Source organism: Pongo abelii, chromosome 16 (assembly GCF_028885655.2).
Source record: "Pongo abelii isolate AG06213 chromosome 16, NHGRI_mPonAbe1-v2.0_pri, whole genome shotgun sequence".
Classification (NCBI taxonomy): domain Eukaryota; kingdom Metazoa; phylum Chordata; class Mammalia; order Primates; family Hominidae; genus Pongo; species Pongo abelii.
This window is the reverse complement of record NC_072001.2, coordinates 37,793,100-37,806,106: the sequence shown is the minus strand read 5'-3', so window position 1 is coordinate 37,806,106 and position 13,007 is coordinate 37,793,100. Positions and strand designations below refer to the sequence as shown.

Below are 13,007 nucleotides of genomic sequence, written 5' to 3'. Positions count from 1 at the left end.
GACGAGTCTCGCTCTGTCACCAAGCTGGAGTGCAATGGCGCAATCTCGGCTCACTGCAACCTTGGCCTCCCTGCTTCAAGCGATTCTCTTGAATCTGAGTAGCTGGAACTACAGGCGCGCGCCACCACGCCTGGCTAATTTTTTTGTTTTTTAGTAGAGACGGGGTCTCACCATGTTAGCCAGGCTGGTCTCGAACCCCTGACCTCAGGCAATCGGCCAGCTTCAGCCTCCCAAAATGCTGGGATTACAGGCGTGAGCCACCGCGCCTGGCTGGGTTATTGTATGTTAATTTTTACTTCCATAAAACTGTTAAGGCCGGTAATCCCAGCACTTCGGGAGGCCGAGGCAGGCGGATTACCTAAAAGTCGGGGAGTTCGAGACCAGCCTGACCAACACGGAGAAACCCTGTCTCTACTAAAAATACAAAAATTAGCTGTGCATGGTGGCGCATGCCTGTAATCCCAGCAACACGGGAGGCTGAGGCAGGAGAATCGCTTGAACCCGGGAGGCAGAGGTTGCTGTGAGCCGAGATTGCACCATTGCACTCCAGCCTGGGCAACAAGAGCAAAACTCCGTCTCAAAAAAAACAAAACTAAACTAAAACACTGTTAAGGGCAGTTAAAACCCAGCCCATATTCCCAGGCTGTTTTTTTTTGTTTGTTTGTTTTGTTTTGTTTTTTCTTTAGGGTTGAAAAAAAACTAAATCCCCATTCACCGCACACGGCACTCTTCACTAACCACGAGAAACCCCACCCAACACCATCCACCGGGTCCCTCCCTTGTCATCCTAATCCCGCCAGCGAGGTGTCTTCTCTCTGCCGCCCGCTAGAGAGCGCGTACAGAGGAGGTCAAAACTTTTGGCTCGCTAGCTCAGCCCCAACGCCTGCATGAACTTCCGGCTACACGCCATTCCGCTTCCCGGGGAACGCTTGGGCTGTTGTACGGGTTCCCTACGGGACTCTGAAGACTGAGGATATCCGGCCCAGAGCGTTTGTGCGGCGCGGAGTTAAGCGCCCCGGCAGTAACTTAGGGGAAGTGGACCAGGGTTGCCGCTGCCTAGAGCGGTCCTTTCGTTTCCACTGGAGTGGAGGGGAGAGTGCTGCCATGGCAGCCGCTGCGCAGCCCAAGAAGATCGTAGCCCCTACGGTGTCCCAGATTAATGCCGAGTTCGTGACCCAGGTGAGCTCGGGCGAGTCTGGTGTGTGTGAGTGGGTATGGACGTCGTGGCCCCGAGGTCTGGTGGTGGGTTTTTTTTTCAGGATTTAGGAGCACGGAGGAGGCATTCGTTTGTTAATTGATTCACACACGTCTTTTTACTGAGTATCAGCACCGTGCCGGCCACTATGCTAGGTGCTGCGCATACCGTTGGTGAAAGAAGCTGCCCTGCCTTGAGGAGCTCATGGTCCAAGGAAGACAGACACATGAAAAGAAAACTACTGTATGAGTTTTGCTGTGTTGGAGTTTGTCTCAGGAGCAATGGATTCAGAGAGGAGGGAACACCCCAATCTATCTGAGACTGGCAAGTAGGCTTCGCAGCAGAGTGATGCTGGACTGCCTCTTCAAGTAGGAGTAGGCTTTTTCCTGGTCCTTAGAGTGTCCTGAGTTTTTGAGCAGTGATGAGAAACTGACAAGACACCTCCAAATAGACCCATCTAAAAAGAGAGTAATTCTGTAGTTTGAGAGCGTTCATTTAGAATCTGTTTACTATCTTGCATTGTGAGCCACAGTTGGCTTTGGATAGGGAACCACAGTCCTGTGGTTGTCAGCATCATTCCTCATTCTTATTATTTGCGAATTGCGTAAGAGTGTAAGTAGTTCAATGTAGAAGTTATCATGCCCACCTGCTTCTTTATTCTTTATTCCTTGTCTCAACAGATTTGCCAGGGCAGAAGCCTAGGGAGTGATTTTGAATCCTCCCTTTCCCTTAGTCCCTACATTTCTACATTCTAAATATCTTTTGAATCTATCTGGTGTTCTACATCTCTGTCACCCTAAGCCTGGTTGCCATTGTTTTCTGCCTGGACCAAGGTATCATAATCTGTTATATTGTCCTTCCTCTTGCTCTCCTCTAGCCCATTCTTCATGTTGCTTTCCGAGTGATTTCATACAAGTGCAAATCTCATCATATCACTTGCCTTCTTAAAATCTCTTCCTTCCGGCCGGGCACAGTGGCTTACGCCTGTAATCCCAGCACTTTGGGAGGCCGAGGTGGGCCGATCACGAGGTCAGGAGATCCAGACCATCCTGGCTAACAAGGTGAAACCCCGTCTCTACTAAAAAAAAAAAAAAAAATTAGCCGGGCATAGTGGCGGGTGCCTGTGGTCCCAGCTACTCGGGAGGCTGAGGCAGGGGAATGGCGTGAACCCGGGAGGCGGAGCCTGCAGTGAGCAGAGATCGCGCCACTGCACTCCAGCCTGGGCAGCAGTGCGAGACTCCGTCTCAAAAAAAAAAAAAATATATCTTCCTTCGTTTCCTTCCTTTTCTTCTTTCAAGATAGGGTCTCACTATGTTGACCAGGCTCAAGTGATCCTTCCACCTCAGCCTCCCTTGTAGCTGGGACCACAGGGACTACACTAAGGCTGGCTGTCCTTAAAATCTTCAGCTGGGTGCGATGGCTCATGCCTGTAATTCCAGCACTTTGGGAGTCCGTGGCAGGTCGATCACCTGAGGTTGGGAGTTCAAGACCAGCCTGACCAACATGGAGAAACCCTGTCTCTACTAAAAATACAAAAGTCGGCAGGCTTGGTGGCACATGCCTGTAATCCCAGCTATTTGGGAGGCTGAGGCAGGAGAATTGCTTGAACCCGGGAGGCGGAGGTTGCAATGAGCCAAGATCGCACCATTGCACTCCAGCCTGGGCAACAAGAGCAAAACTCCGTCTAAAAACAAAACAAAAGAAAACAAAAAAAATCTTTAAAGAATTCTAATTACCCTTAGGTTAATGGCTGAAATCGTTCATAGTGTTGTGTGATTTGACCTGTGCTTATATCTTCAGTTTCCTCTTTTTCCTTTTCCTTTCTAACTCTGTGCCTTAGCTGTACAGAACTTCATTTATTTGAATGTGCCATGCTATCTTTCATCTCCTGGCCTTTCAACATTGTGTCCTCTGCTAGGAATCCTCATTTTTTTTCTCCCCACCTTCCTTTATTCATTCTCATCCTTCTACACTACTTTAGAGAGGCTTTTCTGACAACTTAAACGAGATTAGAGGTCTCTTTCCCCATATACCTGCATTTTTGCAGAAGTCATTTATTAGTTTACTTCTGTCATGGAACTCACATTTTAGAGGGAAGAACCAGATGAACAGTATAGTTTCATACACTGATAAATGCTATGAAGAAAATGAAACAGGGCTGTGACAGACCGGTTTGAGGTATATGAAAGACAGTCAGGAAAGTCCTCTCTGAGGTGACATTTGAGCTAACACCTGAATGCAAAGAAGGAGCCAGTTTTGAGAAGAGCAAGGAAATAGCAAGTACACACACTTTAAGGTGTGAATGTAAAGAAGGCCAGGGTGGGCCGGGTGCAGTGGCTTGTGGCTTGCAGTGGGATTACGCCTGTAATCCCAGCACTTTGGGAGGCCGAGGTGGACGGATCACCTGAGGTCGGGAGTTCGAGACCAGCCTGGCCAACATGGAGAAACCCTGTCTCTACTAAAAATACAAACTTAGCCAGACGTGGTGGTGCATGCCTGTAATCCCGGCTACTCAGGAGGCTGAGGCAGGAGAATCACTTGAACCCAGGAGGCAGAGGTTGCAGTGAGCTGAGATCACGCCATTGTACTTCAGCCTGGGCAACAAGAGCGAAACTCCATCTCAAAAAAAAAAAAAAAAAAAAAAAAAAGGCCAGGGTGACCTTGAAGGCAAAGATTACCTTTCTTTGCACTCTAGAAGAGCCTAAACCGTATCTGGCAAATATTGGACATTAATGTTTGTTCCCATGGCCCAAGATTGCTGAGAACCTTCCTTTCTCGCACTACATCTTAACGATCTGGCATATCTGTTCATTAATTCACTTATGTATTCATTTGACAAATACTCATGACATAGTGTGTGCCTAGTACAATACCAGGTGCTGGGAGTACATGGGGTATAAAACAGACATGTTCTCACAATCTAACACACAGTCTGTGGAAGGAGACTTTAGGAGACTTAAAGAACTCACTGTAGTTTAATGTGAGAAATGCCAGATTGGGGTATGAGGGAAGTGCTTTGAGAAAAGAGCATGAAATGATTACTTTGTTGAAGGAAAGAATGTCCAAGAATTTTCTCATTGAGAAAGTATCATTTGAGTTGGACTTTGAAATGTAGAGAGGAAAGTGGGGGAATTGGTTTTTTAGGTAGAGGGGATATCTTGGGCTTAGGTGTTTTCTTCTTTTTTCTTTTTAATTTAATTTCTGAGCGTCTGGCATACCTAGCCAGAAAAGGTACTTTTTAAATTATTTATTGAATGAATGAGATCAAGAGGTTAAAATTTAGTTTTAAGGAGATTAGAGATCTGAACTTTGTGACCTCACTTTTTTATACCATTATATTTTTATTTCATTTTTTGTCTTTCGGTAAGGTTTACTTTAAACAGTTTATACTGTCATAGCTGTACTAAGTCGAGAATGGAAAGTCTTTATTTTACATGAGACTAGAGAGTTTGAGGGAGGGCAGTGTGTGTATACTGCAAGATTGTGGTATTTGAGACATTACACGTTAGACCCCAAGGGAAAGGAGAAACTCAGAGAAGAGACGTGATAGTTGCTTAATAAATGTTTGCTAATCTTTAATCAAGTACAGATGTACAGTAAGCAGTTTACATCGGAAGATAGGATATACATTTTTATTTGTAATTTCCTGAGTCCATCATAACAGGTTAGACTCAATTCTCTTAATGGTATGATGTAAGAAGAAGATGGCTGAATTTATGATGCCCATAGGGAGCAGAATGAGGAAATGAGGACACCACAGAATAACGGGGTGAGGTGAAGATTTTCTATTGAGTTGGAGAGTGGTAATTTGGGAAGGTGTTATTTATTTATTTATTTATTTTATTATTATTATACTTTAAGTTTTAGGGTACATGTGCACAATGTGCAGGTTAGTTACATATGTATACATGTGCCATGCTGGTGTGCTGCACCCATTAACTCGTCATTTAGCATTAGGTATATCTCCTAATGCTATCCCTCCCCCCTCCCCCCTTATTTATTTATTTTTGAGACAGAGTCTTGCTCTGTCACCCAGGCTGGAGTGCAGTGGCTCGGTGTCGGCTCACTGCAGTCTCCACCTCCCAGGTTCAAGCGATTCTCCTGCCTCAGCTTCCTGAGTAGCTGGGATTATAGGTTCACACCACCACACCTGGCTAATTTTTGTGTTTTTAGTAGAGATGGGATTTCACCATTTTGGCCAGGCTGGTCTTGAACTGCTGACCTCAGGTGATCTGCCTGCCTCGGCCTCCGAAAGTGCTAAGATTACAGGCATGAGCCACCACGCCTGGCCAGAAGGTGTCATTTAAGTAGGAAGTTACTGTAATATTTTTAGAGGCTAGTCCTCAGGGCCAGTGTCCTAACTGCCTGGGAGGCTCTTTAAGTGTGTTGTATGTGTTCATCACTGAGCTGTAAAAGCAAAGAAAACACGTCCCATCTCCTAAGTATTCCAATTAAGTGAGAAGGAAAGATGGATAAGCAATCAAATATTTATAATATAGAAAGGTAAGATTACAAAGAGTTATATGCAAAATGAAGAGAAGGAGAAAGCAATTGTCACCATCAGGTAGTGTTGAGGACAGCCTCACAGAAGTAACATTTCAGATTTTGCTTCATTTGTCCATCCATTCATCCATCAGACTTTATTAGTGCCTCTGATATGCCAGACACTGCAGAGTAGTCACCTTTTTATAAATATATTGAGTCTTTGTGCTTGCCAGTTTTCTATTTTTAAAGAGATTATAATTGGGTTTTAAAACAAAACCCTATGAATAAGACTATGCTGTTTCTTTAAATATGTAGAGAGAGTTATATATTTGTTTAAATTTCACAATTTATAGGTCAAGCCTAATCTGCTGAAATATGCCAGCTCTTATATTCTCTGTAATAAGCAGCTGATAGACTACAATTTTTTTTTTTTAAGTTTTGTTATGGGTGTGAACTAATCATTTAAAGGCTCATCATTTTAGAAAGTATTCATGAAGATTTTGAGTATCATTTGTAATACTTGCTCAACTATTAACTAACTGTAATCTTGGGCAGATCACTTATTTTTTCTAGACCAGGGTTTCCTTATTGCTATGCTGAAGATGTTTGGCTCTGTGGTTATTAACTGAGCTGTATTGTTTCTCTAGGGGTGGTTGGAGAGGATTTTTTTGTTTGTTTATATCACAATGGCATGTTGTAGTGCAAAGCGCTACTGGCATTTAGTGGTTTGGGGTCAAGGATGCCAACTGGCCTGCATGCCTGTGTAGTCCCTTCAGATTTACTCTGTCCCCCAGTGCTGACCCCTTGTTAAGAAACAGCTTCTCACTAAATGATCTGTCTTCCAGCTCTACAATGGCAAGAATCTGGGACTTACTGTTTATACTGTTTACTTTTGCAGTTAGCATGTAAATACTGGGCTCCCCACATCAAGAAGAAATCACCTTTTGATATAAAGGTAAGTATTTTTGGCTTCAACATAATTCTTGAGAAGTTACACTCCTTTTAAAGGGTTATTTCAACAAAAGCTTTCCATAATTTTTTTAAAATTAAAAACAACCTAAGAATCTACAAAAAATACAATTTTTTGCTTATCAAACTTAGCAATTATTTATGTTAGGAAATTTGGAAGACATAGAAACTACACATAAGAAAATAATCACTACCTAGAGATAACCTCTTTTACCATTTTGTTGTATTTTCTTTAAGCCTTAAAAAAATGTGTATGTGGCTGGGCGCAGTGGCTCACGGCTGTAATCCCAGCACTTTGGGAGGCCAAGGCTGGTGGATCACAAGGTCAGGAGATCGAGACCATCCTGGCCAACATGGTGAAACCCCGTCTCTACTAAAAATACAAAAAAATTAGCCGGGCATGGTGGCGGGCGCCTGTAGTCCCAACTACTCGGGAGGCTGAGGCAGGAGAATGGCGTGAACCTGGGAGGCGGAGCGTGCAGTGAGCCGAGATTGCGCCACTGTACTCCAGCCTGGACGACAGAGCGAGACTCCGTCTCAAAAAAAAAAAAAAAAAGTGTATGTGTATAATTTACTTAACTGTTTTTCTGTTTATAGATTCTTAGGTTGTTTTTAATTTATCATTATTATAAATGATCATGTAATAAATATCTTTGTAAATATACAGAAATTTTTGTACAAGTTTTTGATAGTTCATTTAGGATTAAATCTGTTGTGTTATCTTGTTTTTAGAGTGGTGAATGAGGTAAAGGTCTATAATAAAGATGGAAGGAGCAGCAGTTGTATAGTGTAATAATTAAAGTCCAGTAATATTCAATAAGGGAATTGAACTTATTCAATTGAATAAGTCCAACTGAAGCAATTTAGAACAAATAATATGGCAAATTCCCAAATATAGGGTTAATTCTCATTGGAATAGGTTCTTAAAGAGAGGTCTAAGGCCAGGTGTGGTGGCTCATGCCTATTATCCTAGTGCTTTGGGAGACCAAGGAGGGAAGATCACCTGAAGCCAGGAGTTTGAGACTAGACTGGACAGTAGTGAGATCTCGCCTCTACAAAACAATTTAAAAAATTGGCTTGGTGCAGTGGCTCACACATGTAGTCTCAATTGCTCTGGAAGCTGAAGTGGGAGGTTGACTGAGCCCAGGAGTTTGAGGCTGCAGTGAGCTGTAATCAGGCCACTGCACTCCAGCCTGGGCAACAGAATGAGACCCTGTCCCTTGAAGAGAGTGAGGTCTTTAAATGAAATAGATGTTGACATATTGCATACCATTCAACAAGTAATGGAGACTCTTAAGCTCTGCCATTATAAATTTAATGGTGATGCTTTAGGCACTGTTGGTAAAACTGAACTTTTTACCCAAAATTTCTTACTTTATTTGAACTTAAATTCTTACGAATATATATTTGTTTTTGCCAGTAATCTTTTTCTTTTTTCTTTTTTTTTTTTTTTGAGATAGAGTCTCGCTCTTGTCGGCCAGTCTGGAGTGTAATAGCACGATCCTGGCTCACTGCAGCCTCCACCTCCTGGGTTCAAGCGATTCTTCTGCCTCAGCCTCCTGAGTAGCTGGGATTACAGACGCACGCCACCACGCCCTGCTAATTTTTGTATTTTTAGTAGAGACAGGGTTTTGCTATGTTGGCCAGGCTGGTCTCAAACTCCTAACTTCAGGTGATCTGCCCGCCTTGTCCTCCCAAAGTGGTGGGATTACAGGCTTGAGCCACCGCACCCGGCCAACCAGTAATCTTTATTTTATTATTTAATTTGAAATTTGATGAAAACAATAACAGCATTTCATCTAGATTGAACAAGACTTGTTTTCCTCATCACCTCCCTCCCTTTACCGCTCACAAATACTTATTTCACAAATATACTTGGAGCAGTTAAAAGATATTATAGGCTAGGCACCATGGCTCATGCCTGTAATCCCAGCACTTTGGGAGGCTGAGGTGGTAGATCACTTGACTTCAGGAGTTCAAGACCAACCTGGGCAACATGGTGAAACCCCATCTCTACCAAAAATACAAAAAATTAGCTGGGTATGGTGGTGTATGCCTGTGGTCCCAGCTATTTGGGAGGCTGAGGCTGGAGGATAGTTGAGCCTGGAAGGCGGAGGTTGCAATGAGCTGTGATTGCACTGCTACACTCCACCCTGGGTGACAGAGTGAGACCCCATCTCAAAAAAAAAAAAAAAAAGACATTATAGTTACCATACAATAATATTATATTATACCATGTTAAAGCACTTTATAATTTTACAGTAGTATTTTTTTTTTGCTATTATTAATGCTAGCACTACTACTGCTGCTATTGATAACTGTTACTGAAGGCTCACTGTGTGCCAGTATTTGTACTAATTGTTTATATGCCCTGTCTTATTTTATTTTCAGTAGCCCTGTGTGGTAGTTTGTGTTATTAGATCTGTTTTGTGGGTAAGGGAACTGAGCCTTGGAGAGGTCAGGCACTTGCCTAAGAGTTCCAGCCATCAGTAGTGAAGGCAGATGTTTTGAACCAGGCTTCCAATTCCAGAGTCTGAGTTCTTTTTTTCTTTTTTTTTGAGATGTACAATTCCAGAGTCAGAATTCCCTTTTTTTTTTTTTGAGATGGAGTCTCGCTCTGTCGCCAGGCTGGATGGAGTGCAGTGGCGTGATCTTGACTCACTGCAACCTCTGCCTCCCGGGTTCAAGTGATTCTCCTGCCTCAGCCTCCAAAGTAGTTGGGACTGCAGGCGTGTGCCACCACGCCCAGCTAATATTTGTATTTTTAGTAGAGACAGGGTTTCACCATGTTGGCCGGGATGGTCTTGATCTCTTGACCTCATGATCCACCCTCTTTGGCCTCCCAAAGTGCTCGGATTACAGGCGTGAGCCACCGTGCCTGGCCAGAGTCTGAATTCTTAAGTAGTAGACCATTCTGCCCACCCTCACTCAAATGAATGGAAATTCTGAAGCCCTATCATACTCATTTGGATAACGAGATTTAACAATTAGAATTTGTGTCTGTTATGTCTTCACACTTTTAACTTATTTTCTCTCTGGGTTTTGAAGGCACACAGTTATGACTCTTAAATGGAGTCTCATAGCATTTATACACTTTAAGTTTAAAAAAAATCCTGATCTTGTAAATTTTTATTTTCCCTAAAAATGTTTATAAGCACATCATTTTAATGAATCTAGGGCTCTGTTTTATTATTTATTTTTTCTACTTTGCTTTCACATTTTGAGAAATATGGGATTATTTAATTTCATATTTTGAGAAATATAATGGGATTATTTTAAATATCTCATTATTTCAATAGCAGTCATATTTGATGGCTTTCCTAAACCAACTTATTTTATATAATCTCACTCATTAAAAACTGTCAATTTAGGGTTGAAAAAAGTTGTTGAGATATTAAACATTTTTATATTTTTGATAACAGGTTATTGAAGATATATATGAAAAAGAGATTGTCAAATCAAGGTAGGAATGAATTTAAATTTTATACAATGTGATTGGGGTGGACCAAGTTGAATCTTGGCTGAACTTCTAAATGTGATCATAACTTGAACCTTTTTTTCTGTTTCAAATTGGTCGTCAGGGAAATGGTGACTAGAAAAACTTTAGGTGCTGAAGAGTCATAAATTATTTTTTGCCTTCTAACTTTTGGCTCAGATTAGAGGTATCAAATCCCATAGGGTTTATTTGGATTTAGATGGAATTTGAGAAAAAGTAAACATGAAGATTTTATTACTAGTATTTTCTTATTTCTGATTCACCTTTTAAAAATATTCTTAAAAAGTTATGAAAGTAAGACATTATTAAATTTACAATAATATAGTATACATATGTAATGTATAAAATGTATAATAATAAACACAGAAGTGATAAAAATTATTTTTGAGTAATATGCTGTAAGGGGTGAGTTTCAATAAATCATCTTTTCTGCCCCCAATCCCTGGTTCATATATATGGTTCATATACATCTGTTCTATTCCCCACCCCTTCACCTGTTTTTTCAAACAGAAAAGGGTTTGTACTCTACATGCTATTTTTCATCATGCTTCTTTTAAAAAATTTAACAATGCGTCTTAGGCATCTTTTCGTAAATGCACCTGCAGACATGTACGTCCAGTGAGTATTTTAAAAGGGTATTTGACTAAATGGGTCAAAGGCCATCTTTAGGATTTTGTTCTTTATTTGAAAAACAGTAGGAAGTAAGAAGAGTTGTAAGCACAGTGGTATTTGAAAAAGAGAATTTGGGTTTGTTTTTTTTTTTTTCTTTTTTTGAGACAGGGTTTCACCATGTTGGCCAGGCTAGTCTCAAACTCCTGGCCTCAAGTGATCCACCTGCCTTGGCCTTCCAAAGTGCGGGGATTACAGGCATTAGCCACTGCACCCAGCAAGAATTTGGATTTGGAGGGAGCAAGAGGCAGGGAATTAATTAGGTGAGCATTGTAGTCAGCTTCAAGATGTCATAGATTTGGCTTGTGTGGAAAGTTGGGAGAGGAATTGTCCATTTGAGAAAGACAGAGGTGGAGAGACTTGATGTTTGGATGTGGCAGACGTAGGAAAAGGAGGAATCAAAGATGATCCTAAAATTTTGTGCTTAAGTTGCTGAGTGATTAGTGACGCCATGACTGACTTTTGCCACATTGTTGGGGGTAGGATTGGGTGTAGATCATTATTTCACTTTTGGATATATTGAATTCTAGCTACTTAAGAGCTATGAAGATGGAGATATGGAATAAGCAGTTGGATATCCAGGTGCACAGCTCAAAAGAGATTGGGTTGGCTGGGCATGGTGGCTCATGCCTGTAATCCCAGCACCTTGGGAGGCCGACGTGGGTGGATCGTTCAAGCCCAGTAAGTAGTTCAGGACCAGCCTGAGCAACATGGCAAAACCCTGTGTCCAGAAAAAACACAAAAAATTAGCTGGACATGGTGGCGTATGGCTGTAGTCCCAGTTACTCAAGAGGATGAAGTGGGAGGATCACCTGAGCCCAGGAGGTTAAGGGTTCAGTGAGCCACAATTGTGCCGCTGCACTCTAGCCTGGGCGACAGAGTGAGACCCTGTCTCAAAACAAACAACAAAAAGAGACTGAGTTGAGCCTACTTTGTGTTAGCCACCATTTCGATGCTAACAGTACAACAGAAAAGAGGGGAGATACAGTCCCTGCTCTCCTGGAGCTTACATTCTAGTAGGTCAGACAGACGGACAGACAGATATCTATATATCTATGTCTATATATCTGTATGTACTGTAATGTCAGGAGATAGTAAATGCTGTGAATTAAAGTGTGGTTAGAGGATAGTGACAAGAGCTGGTATTTCAGAATAATTAGGCAAATTCTCTCTGAAAGTAGGACATTTGAGCAGATTTGTAACATATGGCCTGTTGGTCTGAAGGTGAGTATGAATGAAATTTCTTGAGAAAACTGAAGACTAGTGAGTGGATTAATTCTAGTATCATTTTTTCTTCTATATTAAGGTTATACTAATTTGAAAATTATTTTGAATCTTCAGAATAGATTTTCACTCCAGTGGAAAGTGATTGTTTATTTTTTCATTTAAACCCTTGCTATTAATATTTCTTCTTCAGAGGTGATTTTTTATAACAACCAAAAGCTGCTAATGATTTTTAAGCCATATACATTTGGCTACTTTTTGTGTGTAGCTCTCTTGTGTGTAGCCGAGATTGCGCCATTGCACAATGTGTGACAGACAGGGTTGCTCTGTTTCACCCAGGTTTGAGTGCAGTGGTGTGATCTCAGCTCATTGCAACCTCTGCCTCCTGGGCTCAAGTGATCCCCCAACCTTAGCCTCCCGAGTAGCTGGCACCACAGGCACAAACCACCATGCCCAGCTAATTCTTTTTGTATTTTTGGTAGAAACAGGGTTTCGCCATGTTGTCCAGACTGGTCTCACTCCTGAGCTCACGCAGTCTGCCCACTTTGACCTCCCAAAGTGCTGAGATTATAGGAATTAGCCACCACACCCAGCCCCTACGTTATTCTTTTTTTTTTTTTTGAGATGGAGTCTCGCTCTGTTGCCAGGCTGGAGTGCAGTGGCATGATCTCGGCTCACTGCAAGCTCCGCCTCCCGGGTCCACGCCGTTCCCCTGCCTCAGCCTCCCGAGTAGCTGGGACTACAGGCGCCCACCACCATGCCCGGCTAATTTTTTGTATTTTTAGTAGAGACAGGTTTCACCGTGTTAGCCAGGATGGTCTCGATCTCCTGACCTTGTAATCCGCTCGCCTCAGCCTCCCAAAGTGCTGGGATTACAGGCATGAGCCACTGCGCCCGGCCACCCCTATGTTATTCTTAGTTCTGAAAGAAGTAGCTGTCTTTGGCATGGCTAAGATTTATCTTGTCACT

General features: G+C 42.2%; 1 protein-coding gene across 1 annotated transcript in view; it reads left to right on the top strand.

Moving 5' to 3' along the window:
• The first annotated feature begins 689 nt into the window (after positions 1-689).
• The window catches only part of AQR (aquarius intron-binding spliceosomal factor), a 112,565-nt gene continuing 100,247 nt past the window's right edge, over positions 690-13,007 (top strand). Inside the window, exons 1-3 of the mRNA XM_024232417.3 lie at positions 690-1,179; positions 6,579-6,635; positions 10,072-10,112. Of these exons, the coding sequence (XP_024088185.1) occupies positions 1,105-1,179; positions 6,579-6,635; positions 10,072-10,112 (173 nt within the window). The 5' untranslated portion in view covers positions 690-1,104. The remainder of the gene's footprint in view (positions 1,180-6,578; positions 6,636-10,071; positions 10,113-13,007) is intronic.